This window comes from Betta splendens, chromosome 2, assembly GCF_900634795.4.
Source record: "Betta splendens chromosome 2, fBetSpl5.4, whole genome shotgun sequence".
Classification (NCBI taxonomy): domain Eukaryota; kingdom Metazoa; phylum Chordata; class Actinopteri; order Anabantiformes; family Osphronemidae; genus Betta; species Betta splendens.
In genome coordinates, this window is record NC_040882.2 from 25,430,260 (window position 1) to 25,452,205 (window position 21,946).

At 41.1% G+C, this 21,946-nt stretch overlaps 1 protein-coding gene and 1 pseudogene across 2 annotated transcripts in view; one reads left to right on the forward strand and one right to left on the reverse strand.

Moving 5' to 3' along the window:
• The first annotated feature begins 509 nt into the window (after positions 1-509).
• The window catches only part of LOC114869085 (butyrophilin-like protein 8), a 98,402-nt gene continuing 76,965 nt past the window's right edge, over positions 510-21,946 (forward strand). The window contains exons 1-6 of one of the 2 annotated variants that reach the window (XM_029172940.3): positions 524-807; positions 5,502-5,840; positions 5,916-6,254; positions 6,341-6,376; positions 6,836-6,928; positions 7,085-7,547. In XM_029172940.3, coding sequence (XP_029028773.1) covers positions 714-807; positions 5,502-5,840; positions 5,916-6,254; positions 6,341-6,376; positions 6,836-6,918 — 891 coding nt within the window. In that variant the 5' untranslated portion in view covers positions 524-713 and the 3' untranslated portion in view covers positions 6,919-6,928; positions 7,085-7,547. Of the gene's footprint in view, positions 808-5,501; positions 5,841-5,915; positions 6,255-6,340; positions 6,377-6,835; positions 6,929-7,084; positions 7,548-21,946 lie in introns of those variants that run through there. The other variant, XM_055513896.1, reaches the window with a different exon arrangement.
• On the reverse strand, positions 10,930-11,950 carry LOC114869493 (DELTA-sagatoxin-Srs1a-like; annotated as a pseudogene).

The window sequence follows — 21,946 nt, forward strand, 5'->3', positions numbered from 1 at the left end:
TCTATAGCAGCAGCTAATGAACATAAAGAAATTACAGTTTCACTTTCATTATTATGTCTGGCAAGTTTCCAGTACATTCGAGATTCCTTCATACGGATTTTTACAGATCGTTGTGTCACAGCCACGTGACAGCTGTGGCTTAGTTACGGGGCTGTGTGGACTGATAAACAAGGAAATGAACGATGTCCGATATCTGACGTTTATTTATTCACGCCCGACATACTTTATTTATTGATGGAATCATAATTAATTTGTGGTATTTGAGTCTTGTAGATGTGTGTAATTTTATGGTGTGTATATAATGTAAAGTGTATTTGTAAATCAATACTTCGAACATTATATCATGTTATCTTCTGCCACAAAATAATAAAATATATGATATAACACCCATAATAACTTAGGGCATGAGGGTTAAATCCGTTTGCCATGTTTATAAAGCTTTGACATTTTGAAACAACCAGCCCATTTAAACTGCGTATAGGCACGTCGACGTGACATGTGACGTGCCGACGCCTCTCACGCGCATTGGTCACGTGATTTGATACTCGTTTAACACCACATTCTGCGCGACGCTTACGCTTCAAAAGGTCGAGGTTGCAGTTAACATGGGAAATGTTGAAAGGCCGAAGAGAAAGCGAAAGTAAACCTGCCGTTCAGTTGAAACATTTTTTCCTTGTTGGTTTGACAAGAACAGGCAACGCCCTTTACTCTTTATGGAACTAAAATGGGACTTTATTGTTTTTATTTATAAAGCTTTGATGCATTTGCTGGCACTTTTATCTATCAGTGCGGTGGCGCAAGTTTCAGGTGAGTTAAAGCGTCAGACTCGTTAGCGCCTGACGTATTTAAAGTACTTTCAGTCGACTGTAAATAAGCTTAGCTCCGTCGGTGACTGGTCCGTGCATGAAGTGCAATTCATTATTCATGTGTAAAATGAAAATTGAACAACGTCTTTTTATGCTGTGTTTCGTTTCCGTAAATCGGTAAAACACATTTGCGATATACTGATTCTTCTTTTCTCTACTTTCAAAATAAGAAAAAAGGAAACCGGGGGCGGGGCCAGTCGACAGACCTTCACAATAAAACGCCCAAGAGCATTTGAAGCGCAACAAATCGGCAAATATTTGTAACTCTTGAAGGATTGCGGTCGTGTTTTGACACACAATGAGAACCACATTGTTAACATTAATCAACGTAACATTTTTTTATTTAGCCCGTCTCAGTGCTGACAACTGTCGATAACGTTACGACTCATGGCGTTTGCTAAAGGAATGACAGGTCAGTCAGCTCGCCACCGTCGGGTCACTTACAGAATCACCTGCCAACAAAGCTACGTTTTCTGTGCATCCTGCTTCATTAGGAATGCAGCGATGTTACGACCTTGTCGACACCCGATGAGGAAGAATGTAGCGCGTCTGTGGTGTTCCGGTAATTTTCAGTTTATGATGAGACTGAAATCGCGTCGTTCGTTCATCCGTCGTTCAGCCAGCCGCGCTTCAAAAACGTCTTGCGCCCGTATTACGCGCTTTACAGCAGAGCACAAGACACGCTCTTCACGACTTCCTCTCTTCATAGCGACACGTCTGGTCTGTTCAAAATATGAAAACTACGAAACGAAATATTGCATATATAAAAAAACGTTCGCCTAATAAAGATCTGTGTACTTTTACTGTAAAATTAAGCATTTATTAGTAATTAAAAATTACCATGTCATTCTGTAAAATTTTTATAATTAATAACTTAACTTTGGTGCATAGTTCCAGGCTCAGTCCACTTTTTACTTGTTCTACTAGAGGTGTACTATCACCACACAAAGATCTGTGTAGTTTTACTGTATAGTTTAGGATTTATTAGTATTTAAAACTACCATGTCATACTGTAATACAGTAAATTTTGATAATTAATAACTTGACTTTGGTGCATAGTTCAGATAGGTCACTCACTGTTATGGGCCGAATGGCAGTGTGAACTACCTGGCCTTCTTGGGGTTTCTGGAGGGAGTGTTGCAAAGCGCTCCAACTGGGATCCCATCATTCTTCTGGGGGATTTCAACACTCACGTGACACCTGGAGAGGCGTGATTGGGAGAATCAGCCTTCCTGATCCGAACCCGAGTGGTGTTATGTTATTGGACTTCCATGTTTGAACATGAGGGGGTCCATCAGTGCACCAGAACAACCTAGGCTGGAGGTCGATGATAAACTCTGTAGTCGTGTCACCTGACCTTCAGCCATAAGTTTTGGACACTCGGGTTAAGAGAGGAGCTGAGCTGTCAACTGATCACCACCTGGTGGTGAGTAGGATCCGCTGGCAGGGAAGAAGGCTGGAACCACTTGGCAGGCTCAAACGTATCATGAGGGTCTGCTGGGAACGTCTGGCTGAACCCTCTGTCAGAAGGATCTTTAAGGTCTCCGGTGCCTGTCGTGGTGGTTTTCAGTGGAGGTGGGGAGATGTGACCTCGACTGAGGGTGTTATCAAACGGTAGAAGAAGTATCTTGAGGATCTCTTCAATCCTCAAAGCTGAGTGTGAAGCAGCTTGGATGAGAATCAGCTCTTCCAAGTCTGAGGCCATGGTTCTCGACCAGAAAAATGTGGTTTGCTTGCTCCACCTTGGGTCAAATCGCTACTCCTCCACATCGAGAGGAGCTGAGCTGGCTCAGACATCAGATGCCTCCTGGACGCCTCCCTGGGGAGGTGTTCCAGGCATATCCCACTGCTAGGATACCCCGGACATGCTGGGGGGACTATGTCTCTCGGCTGGGCTGGGAATGTCTTGGGGTCCCACCGGTAGAACTGGAGGAAGTGTCCGGAGAAGGGAAGTTTGGAGTTTGCCTAGACGGTTGCCCCTGCGACCCGGCCCCAGATGAAGCGGTTGAAAATGGATGGATGGACATATAAATACAGTTTTATACCAAAATGAACAAAACTATAAGAAAAATAGGATATATCCTGTAACTGTTTTATGGTTTTGGAATTATTTACAAAGAAAGCAATTCCAGTCTTCAGTTGTTGCTTTCTTAAGTGTGTTTTTATCTATTTGTAAGCACTGTGCATGAAACCACCTGCGACAGTCATCACACTGTATATGTAAAAGGGCACAGGAATGACCATTTTATAGCATCTGAATGAAATCGTTATTTTTTCTAATCAAACCATTTACCATGTCTGGAGTTTGTTTTATCATAGTTATTGCCGTCTCTGTTCTTGCATATTGTAATATTTAGTGTTGAACACTAAAATGTAAATACAAAATGTATATAACCACATATTCAGTGTAAGATTTAATGTAATTATTCTCTTCTCACAATACAGACTTAAAACAATAAAAAAGAAAGTTACACACTACACCGTTTGTAGTGCAGTACTTTTTAGTTTTCTGTTTGACTGTAAGCGCTATATTACAGCATGACATGGTACTACTAAAATCCTAAACTATACAGTAAAAGTACTCAGATCTTTGTATGGTGATAGTACACCTGTAGTAGAACAAGTAGAAATTGGTCTGGGTCTGGAACTATGTACCAAAGTCAAGTTAATTATCATCAAAGTTGACTATAAGGCCCATACAGTATTACAGTATGAAAGTAGTTCGTAGTTTTCCATATTTTGAACAGACCAGACGTCTCCTTATGAAAAGAGGAAGTTGCGTGCTGTATAACACGTAATACGGGCGCAAGACGTTTTTGAAGCGCGGCTGGCTGAACGAAGGATGAACGAACGACGGCTCATTTGACAGCAGTCAATCACTGTCGGTGTAAAACTAAATATATAAAGTAAATTAAGCATATTTAAAAGTAAAAACGTACATTTTGTTACGTATTTATTTGGGGATTTGGTTGTTTTGATGTTTAATTTGTTGCCATATACCGCCTTTGTCTACATTCTCATTATGTTTCTTTAAGTGATCTGTGTAGTTTAAATCAGATGATCAATAACTGATCCTCATCCAGTGGATCCATCATTTCCATGACGCTATCTGATAACTAGAGGCTCTGAGTTCTCATTTTAAAAAACAGAAGGACTGTTTTTTACTTAAATCCCATAATGTGGCTATGCTGGCTCAGAGGAGGCAGCATCACAAGAAGGAAACGTGCTCCAACTGTTTTTTGCTGGTCAAACAATCAGACAGGGTTCAGCTGCTGCTTGAGTTCCATTTCTTTAAGTGTTTATTCTCCTGAGGCTCCAGAAGAATGTGCTTCTCTCTTAGTTGCTGCTCTCCCTTCATCTTAAAGTTGTAATTCTTGGACAAAAAAAACCACAATTTGACCATATCTCTGTAACCATAAGGACTATTTGAATGCATTTGCTGTCATAATGTAGAGGGCACTTGTGAGATTTGATATGCAGTGTAAAAAATACTGTGTTACTGGTGAAAGGTTTATGAATGTTGTTTGGAAAACAACACAGATAAGAAAAACTCTAACTTCACCTTTTATAGAATCATAGGACATTCTTTTAACATCATCTCAGCACATAAATAATTATTACAGCACAAAGCAGAACAAAATTACAAAGGTTCTTGGTAGAAAAAAGTCATACGAGATATGATTTTTCTACTGTAAAAAACTCTTTCTTTTTTTATACCTATGAAAGTGATTACTTTGAACAAAACTTTTATTTGTACACATCTAACAATTTATACATTCATATTACTGCCAAGGGTTTAAAAATTGACACTGCAATGCCTCATAGAGCCACTAGATGGAGCCAGAGACCAGGCTGAGCTGGTCGAACTGCCGTGCCCAGGGCCGTAACACGGATTCAGTCGTACTTGTCTCCTTTCTAATGGTGTCTGGCGAAGCCCTCAGATCTATGCGTTAGTTGCTATCGGCATCAAAGCTCAGACAGATCCTAAATTTTACCCATAGACTCTAATGATAACATTTGGCAGACGTTTGGGAGAAACGCAGAAAGAGACACATTTTGAAATCGCGACTGTGGCTACAATCTTTGGTCCAATCATTAAAGTTTTGGGAATTATAAAGTGAACATATTTTTGCAACAACTATTAGGGTTTTGTTGGAAGAGGTTTGTTCATAAGGGCTGAAACTCTGCTTCCATAGAGCAGAATGAGCCTGATTTTCCCGCCTTTTGTCTCCATGACAACAGCGCAGCTGCAGTAGATGAGTGACTGCGCTCAGAAACTGATTGATTGACAGGTCAACCTCCTGATACATATAGTGTGTTTTATAATGTGCTGTGATTTCTTACCTGTTACCTTTTATTAGATTAGTCTCTTATCAGCTTAGTCAGAGTTTTTGTGATCCTTAATGGTGTCCTTGGGTCAACTTTTCAATCTTTGTCAACTTTTTAATGTTGCTCAGCTTTACAGTCAGCAGCTTGATTTGATGTGATGTGACAGTGATGAGATCTCACAAACAGAATGAGAAACAAAACTCATTAATATTTGACTACACTCTGTGTAACAACATCATACTTAAAAGTTGATAAAAGTTATATTCATCTTGCAGCAGCTCATTTTCTATTGTTCTTTTTTTGCAGGATCCAGTTTTCTGAATTGTTCTACTCCAAACATCGTCTGGCCTGGTGATGACGTCATCCTACCGTGTCGTCTTCAACCTCCACTGAGTGCTGAGTCCATGAGGGTGGAGTGGACCAGACCTGATCTGGAGCCAGAATTCATCCATGTTCACCAGGACGGACGCTTTTTACATGAGCTTCAAAATCCAGACTATAAAAATCGCACAAGTCTGTTTGTGGATCAGCTGCCTAATGGAGACGTCTCCCTGAAACTGTTCAAAGTGACTCAGTCTGATGCAGGAACATACAGATGTTCCCTTCCCTCAGTGCAGCAGGAAGCGTCTGTGCAGCTCAGTGTTGGTGAGTCACACGCTTTATGTTGGAACAGAGACGTCTGGAACAGAACAGTAATTAAACCCATGTTTGTCTCTGCAGTGTCAGAGGTCATTGGATCTAATCAACCAGTTCGAGCAGTGGTTGGTGATGACGTCATTCTGCAGTGTCACATGGAGCCTCCGGTTGATGTCACAACTCTGACTGTGGAGTGGACGACACGCAACAGAGCAGTTGTGCACAAGTATAAAAGTCAAGAAGACAACACAGATATTCAGAATGATCAGTTTAAAGGCAGAACTTCTCTCTTCCACAATGAGATGCACAAAGGAAACATTTCACTAAAACTGATCAACGTGACTCTGACAGATGCAGGAGAATACACCTGTTGTGTTCGCAAACAACAAAAGGAAAAGAAAGGCAACGTTGAGCTGTTCGTTGGTGAGTCCAGACAAATGAACACTAATCCAATATTTGAAATAATTAGAATTTAGGCCCAATTCTAACTGTAAACATGTTTTCAACAGATTCAAAGGATAAAAAAGGAAGAGATGCTGATGACAGTAAGTGAATGAGTTTCATTCATTTGTGTTTCACATCCACATATTAACATCATCATCACAGTCTGTAAATCCAGCACTCTTCAACATGGAGCCATGGAGACAGAAGCAAACTCACTGCTTTCTATGAGCCTGAAACCAGAAGACGTGCAGAACAGCTGATCTCAGACCTGCTGAATGAAACGAGCTGCTCTAATTGATAAACATGCAGACAATGCTGTTCTGCCTCCACCGTCTCTGTCTGCATCGCTCCAACTCAAATGACCTATTCACCTGCAGCTCCACCTGATCTGAAACCTGAACAGGAAAACTGTTTTTTTTTTTTAACCTTTTTTTTAACCTTTAGATCTACATAGTTATAGTTTACTCTTGTTATGAGCACTGTTAGGGTTAGGGGTTATGGTGATAATTAATTTCATCTAATCTAATCCATGTGTTCATTCCATCCATCCGTCATTTCAGGTAAGACCACTGCTCTTACTGCTGGTCTCACCGTCCCTGCCGTTGTTATCCTGATTGGTGTTGTAGCAGGTTTAGTTTGCTGAAAATGTCAAAGTAAGTTACATCAATTCCTGCAAAATCTTTTCATCCTCACTTAGTTTTGTGTTTATTTACAAGGACAAACTTTGTCTCCTTCGTTTTCCAAATCAACTCTGTCCTAAACTTTACATTCATCCAAAGCTAAACTAATTTTTTGTTTGTCTTGTGTAGGAAACCGTCGACAAAATCAAGCAGGGACAAAGCGAGAGGCTCCTGAGAACGTAGCCATGATGTAAACACTGATGTGAACGCTGCCATCAGCCTTTGAGCATCTGAAGCCTCTCACATCTGAGTGATGACTGAGGAAAGATCCAGACCTTTTGCATCTGTGTCGCTACACCACTAAATGTAAACCTGGACCTTTGAGTTGTTGCTTGTTGTGAACATAACGTGTTTTTAAATTGTTTTACACACAGAGCAGATGGAACACGTCACCTGTTTCCCCTTCTCGTCCTTTCTGTTCTTACACTGAATTTACTATGATTACTGTCCTACCAGCCTCTAACATGCATCTATACTTTATCTACATTTGCTGTGATAATGTGCACTTAGTTGTTATATTCATTGTTTGAAGACTCTTTTGTATCTGTGTAGAGGCTGTTTGCTCTCAGCATAAACTATGTTACTCCTCTTATGTTTCGGTGTCTGATGCTTGGGATGAACGACTTTCTGTCTAAGTATTAGTAGATTTAAAAGAAACAGGTATGTGTTAGTTTCCAAAAATCCTTTTAAGCTTTTCAGAAACACTATTCATGCAAGGAATGACTTGAATGGGAAGGAAAGATGTTTACTGTAGTGGTGATTTATCTTTAAGTATAATTTAAGTGCCATTGATGGAAGGCAATGTAACTTACAGTACACACCTGGGATGTGATACACAAAACAGGCTTGATGAACCTCCTGCTAAACCCTGAACCCTCTGATTAACCCAGAACCTGCGAACCCTGAGAATGTCGCTTCTAAAACACCTGAGAGGAGTTAGGTTGATCTACTTCCTGTCGGTGACTCACACTTAACGCACGTGCACGGCGTGTATATAAAGACACTGTCAATGGATCGCGGATTTCACCATGGAAAAAAGTGACACGAAAAGGGCAGCGTATTTTACAGAGGTGGAGTTGGAGCTCTTAATGCTGGCGTACGAGGAATTCAAGCCGATTATTATTAGAAAAAGTAACACAGCTGCATCAGCGAAGGAACAGGAATTTGCTTGGCAAAAAATAACCGACAGAGTAAATGCGTGAGTTCATGTAATTAATAACATAATGTTGCCCTCTCCTCCTTTTATTGAAATGGCGAATTAAACATAACTTCCACATCGTTTGTATTATCATTTTCATAAGATTAGAATAATATTTGTAATGGTAATATTCTTGTTTAATAAGGTGTAATCCTTCTGGAGCAAGAAGAACTCTGTCCCAAGTCAAAATGAAACAGAAAAGCATCCTACAAAAAGGTAAAATTTGATTACACAATTACAGGATCTATGTATTAAACGTGTTTTAATGTATTCTTTCTGTGATGTAGCTAATAGACAGAAGGCAGAGGCTCTGCAGACAGGTGGGGGGGGGGCACCACCACCTCCCCTCACCCCATCTGAGGAGCTGGCTCTGTCCCTGAATAAAGGGCGACCAGTGGTTGAGGGCATTCCTGGGGGCACTTCATCCCACACCACCTCCCACCACCCAAGTAATTTAGTGAAATGTATGTTTTACCACAGTAGTGCTAACCTACAGTATATGATTATTTTAGGACTGTAAATCACCTACTATCTCTGTCACTGATTTTTTTTAAAAACCTTAAAAAAATGATTCTGACAAATCATCTGTCTTGAGTCTTCCATCTCTGTGGTCTACTTGGTTCACTACTGGATCCTCTTGGTCCTCTTCAGCAGGACAAGGAGGGTGGCTCTGCTCGTATTGTGGCAATGTTGTGAAGACAACACAAGCCACTATAATGTCACATGCCCTCTCTGGACTGACCCTGAGGCCACGTAGACACTGGAACCTCGCCTTCAGGACGCCTGTGGTCGTCTCCACCTTGGCCTGTGTTCTGCTGTGGCCCGGTTGAACCGTGTCTGTGGTCCAGGTTCAGGTTCAGGATAGGGTGTCATTAAATAGCGCAGACAAGGGAACCCTCTGTCCTCCAGCAAGTAGCCAATGTAGTGTCCTGTAATGATTGAAGTGTGTAAACAATAAAACTATACAGTAAAAACAAGAACTTATGTAAATTACAACATACCCTGTTGAAACGTGTGGCATAGTGATGCCTCCCTGAAGATTTTGGAATCATGCACTGACCCTGATCATTTGGCTTCAACATGGGATGATTAGATGGGTTGCATCAAATATTACCTAATTAATGGAAACAGTAATGAGTTTAATGGTCTTTAAACCAAAAGATTCTGAACAGGAAATAATAGTTACCTGCACATTGATACTGTGAAATGACTTTTTATTAACATTGTCTCCCTCATTGACTGAAGGAGCTTTAATAGGAATGTGGGTGCCATCGATGCACCCAATCACGTTTGGAAACTCTGAAATGGAAAGTAATGAAGAAATACGGAAAGTGTGTGTGTGCAGTACGTCCGAGGTGTACGTATTAAAATATGTGCCATAGATTATCATAGAAAGGACAAACCTGCCACTCAAAAATGTCCTGATGCAAAAAACAAAGAGCTACGCACAGAATGCTTTCTATGGTAAATGCAGACCTGCGTTTGTTAGGTTTGAGATGAAATGTTTCAAATGGTTCGTTAAATACATTAACGATTCTTTAGAAAAACCATAACACTCCTTCAAATAATCATCAGGATATGACAAAACATCGATACGTGGCTTTATGATCCTCTCACGGTGGAAAAACATATAATAAGCTGTGCCTCCACGTCCACGGGCTCTTCATCAAACGGACACTTCCTGCTCAGTAACCTTCAGAATGAACTTACCCCAAAACATAACCTGATCTGGAGCAGGTTATGTTCAGAGATTAAGTTGCTATGGTTCCAAACAGAAAAGTTACCTCCGTTTTTGGAAACGAAAGCTGAGTTTAATCACTAACACACCCTCAAACTTACCTTGGTATGTCACATTACCCGCTTTCTGGAACACCCCCCGTTAGTGTTGGTGGTGTTAACGTGTTGCACAGTCATGGATGTGAACAGCTCCACAGTGTGATGGACTGATACACTGACGCTTGTCAGCAGCTGGATGTGACGTTGAGGCTGATCCGTCCACGTCAACAGCTGAGACACTGGAGATGCTGGTAAATAACCAACGTTAGCTCCTGTCAGAGCTCAGCCCTAAATCTGGAACACAAGGGATCCTATAAATGAAGCACCTTTTTTAGTCAAAGATTCAGTTGAAAGCGGTAAAAAGGTCAGTTATCACATTGCTGCAAAGCATTCACTGTATTGTTATTTGAATTTTATAATTATTTATTATATCACCATAATCATTTTACAGTCATTAAAACGAAATCACTGCTTCATATTTTTGATTTAACTAAACAGCCACAGCACCTTTTGTCTGTTTGGGCAGTTTGAATGTCTTTCCACATTTGAATATGGTTATGACACCATAACAAATCAATTATTGTCTAATGACTCAGATCATGTTTTGTCAAAGTTAATTTTTTTCCATTACATAAATATTCAGGAAATGTGTTTTTACTTCCACATGCATTTATGTTTCTGTTGTTTGTTTATGTTTAAAGGTTTGATTTGATCAGTTTCTCAAATTCAATTCAAACAAGTCTCTAAACACAGTCACAGAAGATAACTAAACTATACTTGGAGAAGGTAACTGAACCTACAGCTTAGTGAGACACACAAATATAAACTGTAAAGCAAAGTGATAATAACCTTCTGTTATTAGAAAAGCTGATAATTGTTACTGATAAGATTATTATTAATTAGAATCTGATTTCATTGTACAATACAAATGTGTATATAATAGTTTTGTTAATATGTGTTTATTTTGTAACTGTATATACTGTAGCCTTTCTTTTTCTTAATTTCAGTTGTCACACACCTGAACCTTTATGACAGGTTGGGAACTGTCAGACATGGTGGCTTTGACGGTGACATCAGTGCCTTTGTAAGTCAAACTGGGCCTGTCAGCTTTACCCCTGACGAAGCTCGTCTCCGAATCATAGTACATCTGATCAAACAGTTGTTGCCCACACTGTCTGTCCAACCCGAACACTCCCACTCCATACCAGTTATAGTACAAGTTGTAGTCGAATGGAACAGAGAACATCACAGCTATTCTGCCACCATGTTTGTTTGTAGACATGTTGTACAGATCATAAGTAAAAACTCCAACAGATCCACAAGCGGTGTGTGGAGTCTTGATGAACAGAGCTGCCAGACTCGGAGGGGCTGAGCATTGGTGCCAGAGGTTCTCCACAGGATCCGCTGGATGTGAAAACACTGTAACCAGAGAAGCAGCAGTCATCTGAAGTACAGAAAGGCAGCAACTGGACAGACTTAGATTGTTTGCTCATTTGTTGTGTGGAAGATGCTGCTCTGAAGCTTAGTATGAGCAAAGCCCAGCTAACACATTTGTGTGCACAGTAGATCATCTCTCAGCTACAGTCTAGACAAGTTGTCAACTGACACCACCAACCATCCAGGGTGGTTTCACTTCCAGCGGCTAAGGAACCAGTGTAAGCAGGTTCCTAATATTGACCCTACTGAGTCAATACAATGCAAAACAGGCCCAGCTGCCATAACCCAAATGCCACATGACCTCAACTACATGGCTAAGATGTTGTTTTTCTTCATCAATTGAAATGTAGTTTATTGTGTCAAATAGTTCCATATTACAACTTATGCTGCGAGTTCCCATATTAGATGTAAGTCACAGCAGTTGTAAACTGTTAGAAGAATCAGTAAACGAGGTGAAGTACTCACTGTGGGTTACACAGCGTGTAGCCGGAGCACTTGTTGTGAATCTCAATGGTGCACTGACGATGCGTTGACATGGTGTCTTGAACGTGGACAGAGAAATGAAGAAACCTGGCAGCAGGCATTCCGTTTTTCCAATGTTCTGTATAACTTAAATCCCGTGAGTGGAATGTCATAAAATACACAGTGCATCATAAACATAGAGTGCAGAAACATGCCTGAATTTGTGGTCCAGCTTGGACATATCAAATAACTTATATCTTGTTTTTTTTTACAAATATAGTTAAAAGGGCATTTTGAAAATGCATTCTTCAAATGGAAATGCATTATTATAAAGTGTTGTATAAAGTGTTGATTCAATACCCAGTTTCATTAATTAAACGTTTAAATAAAGACTTCAATTGCCTTTCATTTTCTTGTGGTTTAGAGGTGTCTTTATTCAAATACGACAGCAGACAGACAGAATGCATTTTCAAATTAAATGACCAAATACCATATTGAATTGCCAATTGCAGAATGCATTTTCAAAATGCATATTGTATTATCATTTGCAAAATGCATTTTTTAATTAAATGACCAAATAGCATATTGAATTGTCAAGAAGAAGAAGGTTCTGGTGCCTTTCTGTGTGGAGTTTGCACGTTCTCCCTGTGTTTGCGTGGGTTCTCTCCGGGTTCTTCGGCTTCCTCCCACAGTCCAAAGACGTGCATTAGGTTGATTGGACTCTCTCCATTGCCCGTAGGTGTGAGTGTGTGTGAATGGTTGTCTGTCTATGTGTTGCCCTGCGATGGACTGGCGACCCGTCCAGGGTGTACCCTGCCTCTCGCCCATAGCCAGCTGGGTTAGGCTCCAGCACCCCTGTGACCCCGCATATAGAAAATGGATGGATGGAATTGTCAAATGCAAAATGCATTGCTATTTGAATAAAAACTACAAAAAACATGACAATTCGAAATGCAGTTTTTATTTATACTTGAAAACTGAGTAAATGAGTATTGAATTGCCACTTTTAATATTGAATTGCAAAATGAATGAATGAATTTTCAAATTACATGACCTACTTGACCAAATGCAAAATGCATTTTCAAATTGAACGACGATGTTGCATATTGAATTGCCAATTGACAAATGTATTGCAAATTGGATTTTTAGTCTGAAAAACACAGCACCATCAGAAATAAATACTATTACAGTTTATTTACTTTCCTTTTAAAAGATGGTATTTCAGGCTTTGTAAAACATTTTTAAATTTTTATCTCAGTAATGTAAGAAAATTGTCTGACCCCACATTATAAAGATTTGAAAAACGTTTTTTACTTACAGCAGTGGACGATGTCAGGCGCTACACAAACTGGCTGCAGTGGTTTCTGTGGGTTGTTCTTATGAAGAAGGCGTGAGATCTGCTAAGGGAGGATTGGCTTGCAGAGATCCTATGCTGCTCATACTGCTGCACCATCCTGTACATTCCCGTCATAAACACACCCATTGCAGTAGTCTCAAAACTGATGACAACAAAACTGGAACATGTTTTACTTAAAGCAGTGGATGAAATATGAGCATATGCACAAACTGGCTGCAGTGGTTTCCATGGGTTAATTTGCTGGGGAGGGGGAAATTGACTTGCAGAGATCCTATGCTGCTGATACTGCTGTATCATCCTGTACATTCCCGTCATGAACACACCCAGTGCAGTAGTCTCAAAGCTGATGACAACAAAACTGTGATATATAAAAAAATCACTTCATGTTAGAACTGTTAATTATTGTTGTTGTTCATTATTAAATTAGTTAATAGGACATTATGAAACTAATACATATTTAAAGGTCCATGCACACGCTTTTTTCATGCTCCACATTGCTAAAGAATTGGACCTTGATGTCAGTATGATGTCTGTAACTTTTCATGCCAAAAAGCACTTTAAATTGTTCTTTAAGCTCTCGTCCACTATGCTTTGTTTTAGGCGTGTGTCGCAAGCCAAGTTGATCGCCACACCCCTTTGAGGAAGCGCATAGCCATGACGCCGTGGGAATCAAAAGTCACTGTCACTGAATCCACTGTAACAGCGAAACTGGCTACCTCGTCCTCGTAGTGGAGTTCAAACATATGTTTCATCCAAAATTTGACTTTGAAAATTTGAAGTCGAATGTGAGGCTGTTGAAGTGGTTACACTTCGAGTGGCGCAGGGTACGTCTAACTGGCAGATTCTCGTTTGATTTAATTTATTGATTTATACAATACGCAACTTGATTAGCGGCTGCTAATGCTTAAACTAATGGTTGCCAATAAGCAGCCTGAATTAATTAACAGAATATTCAAAACACAACTACAGCCTGTTTGGGAGCATAGCTCGATAAACTAATATAAACTCATTTTTACATGTTTTTTATTTCTCGTTCTGCTGCTGTGTCAAAATAATTTTTCTATAATGGGATCTTCAGCTGCAGCTTATATTTTGCCGTATTTGCCAATGTGGAAACGGTGAATGCCTACAGAGGCATGGTGTGACAGCAACTATTGCTTTCAAGATATTGCATGTGTTTATTACTTTTATTAATAAATTAAAATTTCGATAAATCTTACCTCAAGACGCCTGAACTAGTTGCCAAACCTACTTTCATGTATGGCTGATGGTCCAGGACTGGAGCCAGTATGATTGAATGTGTATTCATTACAGAACACATTTAATATACAGTATATCAGAAATTACACATGCATGGAATAAATCAGTATCTTAGAAATTCGTAAAGAATTTTAGAACGTTTTACTATTTACAGATTTATCATAATGTACCTGGGAACACTGAGTTTTGGTTTTAAATACATATTGACCTAATATAATTTTAATTTCTTTTAGTAAGGTTTGTTTTTTATTGTTTTTTTTTTTAAATTTGACAGTACTATGTCTTTGTGTATCTCAGGTTGTTGCAGGTATCTAGCCTAGAAGTCTTGTCAGCTGGTGATGGGGACTTCTAGGGTGAAGAGTCCAAGTTGTCATCCCAACTTCCCTGGTCTGATTCAGGGCAGTGTTTCCTGAGGGACAAGGCACCTATGTTGGAGTTAGACCACCTGTGAAATACCTAAATATGAAAATGGCAATACCTCAATAAAGGTTCAAATATTATAAAACATTTGTCTGTTTTCCCTCAAAACCAACCAATGCACCAGCACTATAATGCTGGATAAGTTACTGTCACAGTTCACAGCACAATTTGCAGACCACAAAATTAACGGGTAGGATTCATATTTATGTTGAAAGCATGGTTTCTGGAGTGGAACAGGTACAGTCATGGGCAGTTGGCTGGGGAGATGTGAGGATCTTTTTTGTCTTCACGTGTTGGAAGACATAGGAAGCAGTGCAGCTGCTGTACAGATGGAGGATGCAGCTGTTTTCCTTGACACCACTCTAGAAGGTATAAAGAATAGAATAGCAGATTAAGGAAATGACCAGTATTTCCTATGTACTGTATCTCACAACCTTCACAAATGTAAACAATATATAGAGGTAGTTAGATCAGTTTAATGGTGTTTGGAGCAAACACATTTTCAACTTAGCGTTTATAGTGCTAGTTTGTTAAATCTTGGCATGACATTAATGACCTCCTTTCTGTCAGGTAGTTAAAAGTCTGCCCAGAGGGCAGGTGGGACAGGGTACAGGGTTAATAGGCTCCTCCATATAACCACCTGGGTCCAACAGGACTTTATTGAAGAAGGTCTCTATCACATTTTCCACATAATCTGCATCATAACACTAGAATTACAAATTACCTGTCAACAGACTAAAATATCAAAATAAGTTGACCAACTGCTAACAGATTACATATATAGACAATAATAAAAATCAGATTATGAATACTACAACTACTGAAATGTGAAATCCAAAATCTTGGCCATCAAATGATTATACTTCTGTTAAATGTACATACCTTTGCTCCTGAGGTGAGCAACAACTCTTCTACAAGGTACCGTGTGTCCACAGCCTGCAGTGGCATCAGTTTGAGAAACAACCTCCTTGCGTTTCGGTAGCTGGCATGCGTCAGCCTGTAAAAAAAACAATATCATATTTACAGTTAGCTGACTAGATAAGCAACACATACGAGAAGACAGCAACAACATACATGTTAGACTTAGATAGAACTTGCAATAACCCAAACTCACAGGTCTACTTGGGCTACGACATACAGGCTCGGTAGTAATTAGAAACACAAATGACTCGCACAACTTACTATCGCAGCCAAACTTACTATCCCCCTAAACCAGGGGACAGGGAGGAGCTGAGGAGGGTGCAGAAGGAGCTGAGGAGGAAAATCTGTGAGGGGAAGTCCAGCTACAGGAGGAAGATGGAGGAGCAGCTGCAGCAGAACAATGTCAGTGAGGTGTGGAGGAGCCTGAAAACCATCTAAGGCTTCAAAGCTCCACACCCACAGGCTGAGGGGGACCTGAGCTGGGTCAACGAGCTGAACTCACACTTTAATAGGTTTGACCAAGCACCCACTCACACCTCCCAGCAGCTGCCTCCAAACCCTTCTGTCACCTCATACCACTGGATTACCAGCCCACAGCCCTTCACACCTTTACACAAAGCCCTCTACCCTCAGCCCTGACGACTGGTGACTCATCCCAACCACACCCCCTCACTTCACACCACACTGAGACACTCCCTCAACCCCTATCCTTCTCCAGCACCCAGGTGAGAAGTGAGCTCAGGAAGATCAAGGCCAGGAAAGCAGCTGGACCAGACGGCATCAGCTCCAGACTCCTAAAGTCCTGCGCAGGCGAACTGTGTGGAGTTATGGAGCATGTCTTCAACCTGAGCCTCAAGCTGAGGGTGGTACCACAGCTCTGGAAGACCTCCTGTGTGGTACCAGTGCCCAAGACACCGCACGCCAAAGACCCCAGCAGCTTCAGACCAGTGGCTCTGACATAACACCCGATGAAGACACTGGAGAGACTGGTCCTGGGTCACCTCCGCTCTGCGGTGGGAACCTTCCTGGACCCGCTGCAGTTCGCCTACCGACACGGCATAGGAGTAGACGACGCCGTCATCTTCCTCCTACATCGAGCCCTTTCCCACCTAGAGAAGCCCGGCAGCACTGTGAGGATCATGTTCTTTGACTTCTCCAGTGCCTTCAACACCATCCAGCCGGTGCTTCTAAAACACAAACTGGAGGAGGCTGGTGTTGACCTTCATCTGACGGATGGGATTATGGACTATCTCTCAAACAGGCCTCAGTCTGTGAGAGCCAGGGACTGTGTGTCTGACACTCTGACCTGCAGTGTGGGGGCCCCACAGGGGACTGTACTGGCCCCCTTCCTCTATTTACCCTCTACACGTCAGACTTCAGACACAACACGGACAGCTGTGTTCTGCAGAAGTTCTCTGATGACTCTGCGATCGTCAGACTGATCACCGATGATGACGATGCAGAGTACAGAGGACTCACTCAGAACTTTGTGGACTGGTGCCAGCGGAACCACCTCCTGATTAATTGAAGGAAAATGAAGGAGATGGTGGTGGATTTCCGCAGACAGCAGCCTGCTGTCATACCACCGATGCACATCCAGGGAAGGGACATTGGGAGAGTGGACTCTTACAAGTACCTGGGAGTGCATCTGAACAATAAACTGGATTGTCATCATAACACGGATGAACTATACAGGAAGGGTCAGAGCAGACTCTACCTGCTGAGGAGACTGCGGTCTTTTGGAGTGAAGGGGCCACTCCTGAAGACCTTCTATGACTCTGTGGTGGCATCAGCCATCCTGTACGGTGTGGCCTGCTGGGGCAGCAGCATCACAGTGAGGGACAGGAAGAGACTGGACAGGATCATCAACAAGTCCAGCTCTGTCCTGGGCTGCACTCTGGACACGGTGCAGGAGGTGGTGAGAGAAGGGTCCTGGCTAAACTGACATCCATCATGGACCAGGTCTCTCACTGGTCTCAAACAGGTGTAGAAAGTGATTAGATGTACTGGATGCTGATTAAATCTATTATTATAATTCAGCAGAGCTCCATGAACTTAAAATAAGGGAGAAAGAAGCTTTCAGTAAACAGATATTGGCTTGAATCACTTTGTGGCAACATAAAACCAACATGCTACTGGTTCTACTGGTCTTGGTGTATCACATCTGCAAATATAACAAAGCAGAGCTCAGTGTATTAAAAAACAAGGCAGAACTGAGCTTCTGACCAAAAACTTTGGCTCTAATAATCACGTTTTGGCAACATGAAAGCATCTTACTGGTTTAACTGGTCCCATACAGGAAGTTAAAAGTGGTGTGAAACAACTCGGTGGTCACTCGTGCAGTTTCAATCAGACACAAAATGTGAAGAACAAACATGTTGCAGCAATATTGGGTCGTAGATCTGAGTCCTAGCGTCATGTCATAGAGTTAAACAGTCACGATCGACGATTGCTGTAAAGAGAATTACGATGATTATTTCCGTCGTTTACACAAATTCTAAAAGGTGTGGCGTCACTACGTCCACAAGAAAACGTGTAGCGGATAATATTTATAAGTTATGGCCATTTGAAACCGAAATAAGCGCCTTAACACTTTTTGGCACGACACCTGTCTGTTGTGACGAGATGCGGAAAAAAACATGGAATCCCCCAAAAGAGAGGAGTGAGAGCATTTGCTGAGAGTCTGCTCCCCTAATTCAAAACACAATAAAGTGATACAGTAACTCTCGGTCAAATGAAGGGAAGTCCAGCGTGTATAAACGATGAGACACTGGGCTAAACATGAGGCAGAAAATCAGGACAAGTTCTGTCTTTAAGGCCATAGGTATAAAAATATCTTTAAATGTCTTGTTACTGTTTTAATAATATGTAACATTATTAATTATTACTTAATTTGTTATTTTTATTTGTTATCAGATTTCTGTTTCTTTCAGAATAGAGTGACGCTTTGCATCCTGCTCATCAGACTCACCTTCCCCTTTGATTTACCTGCGTTAGCTTTGTTACCTGTAGCCACTGACGCAGCCGCGTCCCTCCACCTGTTTACACTCAGCTTTTACTGCTCGCGTCGTCTCTGCTGCAGCATCTGAAGCCAGGTTGTGCCACTTCACCCACAGATCGAAGCTTCTCCTCGTGTGGTTGAATCATCCCGTCTGCATTGACAGTGAAGAGTGAGAGCTGACGTGTGATTACGCCATCATTTTATTCATGCTGCGTCCCAGCGACCAGTGGAAATGATAATAGACTGAATCCACTCGACCTTCAGAGTCCAACACGCTGCATAGAGAAAATAAACGTGACTGTTCTAGAAAAATAGAAGCTGTTTGAGTTTGGATAGAAATTAACCCACTTCATGTCAACCTTCTTAAATAAAGTTTAAAACAGCTTAACCAGGTGCTTCAAGCTCCCAATTAGAACAAGAAATAAAAAAATGACAAAACATAAACACAAATGTAAGTACAGGAATAAAAGTTAACACACTCAGTAGGATTCAGCTGAAGTTCCTCAGGGACGGGTAAGAAGCAAGTGAGACTATTTCTGCTGAGTCAGTAGTGAAGCATTAGTCAAATCATCTGGTTGTCTGAGTCAGACAGAGTAGAACCAGTGGAAGTTAAGTTAAAATCAACCTGGGGATCAGATGACGGACAGCAAACATCTGTCACATCAACTTCAGCACAGCCTGAAATAAAAACCAGCCGGGTTAAAGGCTTCCTGGTGAAGTTACTGTTCATTGTGTGGAGACGTTCAGGGTGCAGTCACGTCTTAAAGCAGCAGCGGTGGATCTGAACAAAGCAGAAGCAGAGAGCGAAGCGGCTGGCGTCGTCTCTTCTGCTCCAATGCACCACATCTGGAATGAGTTGTGTTTTTACAATAAGCCTAATTCAAGAAATGGCTGAAAAGCACATTTGAAAAATGTCTTTGCTTTTTAAATTTGTGTGAGGATGATTCAGGGGATTCGGACCAACAAGAAAACAAACCATTCTACTTCCTTTCCTGCTGTGTTACAGAAAACAAACACACACACACACACACACACACACACACACACACACACACACACACACACACACACACACACACACACACACAGAGTTGGACTTTGCTCTTTACCTCATTATTGAATCAGCTGATACTGAATCTACGCCTTCATTGTATCTGCTTTCACTTGTTTCTGTGAAACTAAGACTGAGACAGCCTGAAGTCATAGAGATGACTGTGACCCTCACTGTAGGTTTCTAGTAGATTCTTCGTGTCAGTGTTTTTGTTGTTTTCACGCTTGTCTGTGGGTGAAAACACCAAAGTGAGGAAGTGAGACCATGCGATAGAAAGGCTGGGACTGATGGAAGCCTTGATGAGGGGAAGTCCCCCATCCCTGCTTCTGTTAACACTTATGTCCCTCGTCCTCAGATGAAGCCTCGGACCTGAAGAAACCTTCTAGAGGCGCCTGGACGAGTCCTGGATCAGCGAGAATCAGCATCAGTCTGTAAATATGCAGGTGTTTGTTTGTGTTTAACGTGTAGATTCTTGTTTTGTGTGTTTGTTTTCTAATTCAGGTGTATTTTTTCAGAACTCATTCTAAATTATAGTAATGGCCCCCGGCCGTTGCAGTGGTTAGCACGTCGTGATCCTGTGGGTTGCAGGTTCAATCCCCTCAGAGAGGAGTTGCCACATCATCATGAGAATCATTCGCTGTGGCGACGCCTGACGGGAAAAAGCTAAAAGGAGTTGCCTTTATTCGAAATAATAGTAACAAAAACGTGTTTGTAAACAATATCAGTCATGTTTTGTTTTGTTGTTCAACAATGTGACATCATGTGACCTGAACTGACCAAATAATAAACCACAGTGACTCAGATGTTTGTCATAACATGGATAAATATGGACACAGGTCAATATCTAATCAAGACCAAATGTTTAACAAGACTGGGAATCTTATCAAAGCAATAAATTAATATTTCACCAAAGACAAAGTCAGAGAGGAGAAAAAAAACACAAGACGACATAAAAAGTCTTATGACAACAATCACTTCCTTTAGACTTTAATCCTAATATCATCTCCATTGTTCACTATTGAGTCTCCCCCGCCCTTCTCAGTAATAGTTACTGTACACCTCGAATATATCAACAGCTCATTTGATCTCGGAAAAGCAAACAGCGGCTCATTTGACCGCAGTTCTGTAGCGAGTTGCTTCACTCCAGTTTGTTTTCATTTGTGGTTGTCAAATGATTTATGACTTTTGTTCTGCAATTAATATGTCATGTTTTGTCTTACATCTGTTTATGTATTTGACATTTCACCTATTGTTCAATGGTCGTCTCTGCCTGATAGACTCTGGACTCTATCTCCCAAACCCAAGGCCGGGGAGTTGTGTCTCTGTCTGTTGAGACTTAGTGCTCCTTCCACTAACGCAGATGTGAGAATGTAAACAGCTCCACACACACGGTGACAGGGATGAGATTGTGCATGCAGTCTGATTGGGCTACACAGACGTTCCACCGCAGTTGGACAGAGGGAACGTGAGGATCGTGGGCTCTTTGCATCACACCTTCGTGGTGTGTGCACTGATCTCCCCAGCGGGTTTTTGGTTTGTTAATGTGCACGATAAACATCCATGTTTTTGATTTGCTTTCCCCATTATTTTCATTTTTCCTTATATTTATAATAAATTACACAAAAGACAACATTCATAAGCTTCTTCTTTCTAACAGTAGTACTACTGTTCTTTTCTGATTTGTTCATTCGGATCCTTGCGAATCATTCGTTCCTTCGTTAATTTGTCACGTGACAGCAACATCCATGTTTTTGATTAGCTTTTTTCCATTATTTTTATTTTTCCTTATATTCATAAAAAATTACACAAAAGACAACTCTCTCAAGCTTCTTTATGGAAAGTTTTCACAACAAGATGCAGGACATAAGTCACGTCAATGTGGTGTGTATTTGCTAGGTTTTCACATGGTTGGAATTGCATCTTGTGATTATAATTTGTTAGCTGAAGCAAACCATGTTGTTTACAGTATATAGCGTTTCAGAACCGCAGCCATTTTTACAACGTCCACAGTGCCACCTGCTGTAAATGAACAAAATGAACAAATGACTCAAAATGATTAGCTCCCTTTACTGTTCGAGAGTTCAGTTAAAAGAATCGAACTTCCCATC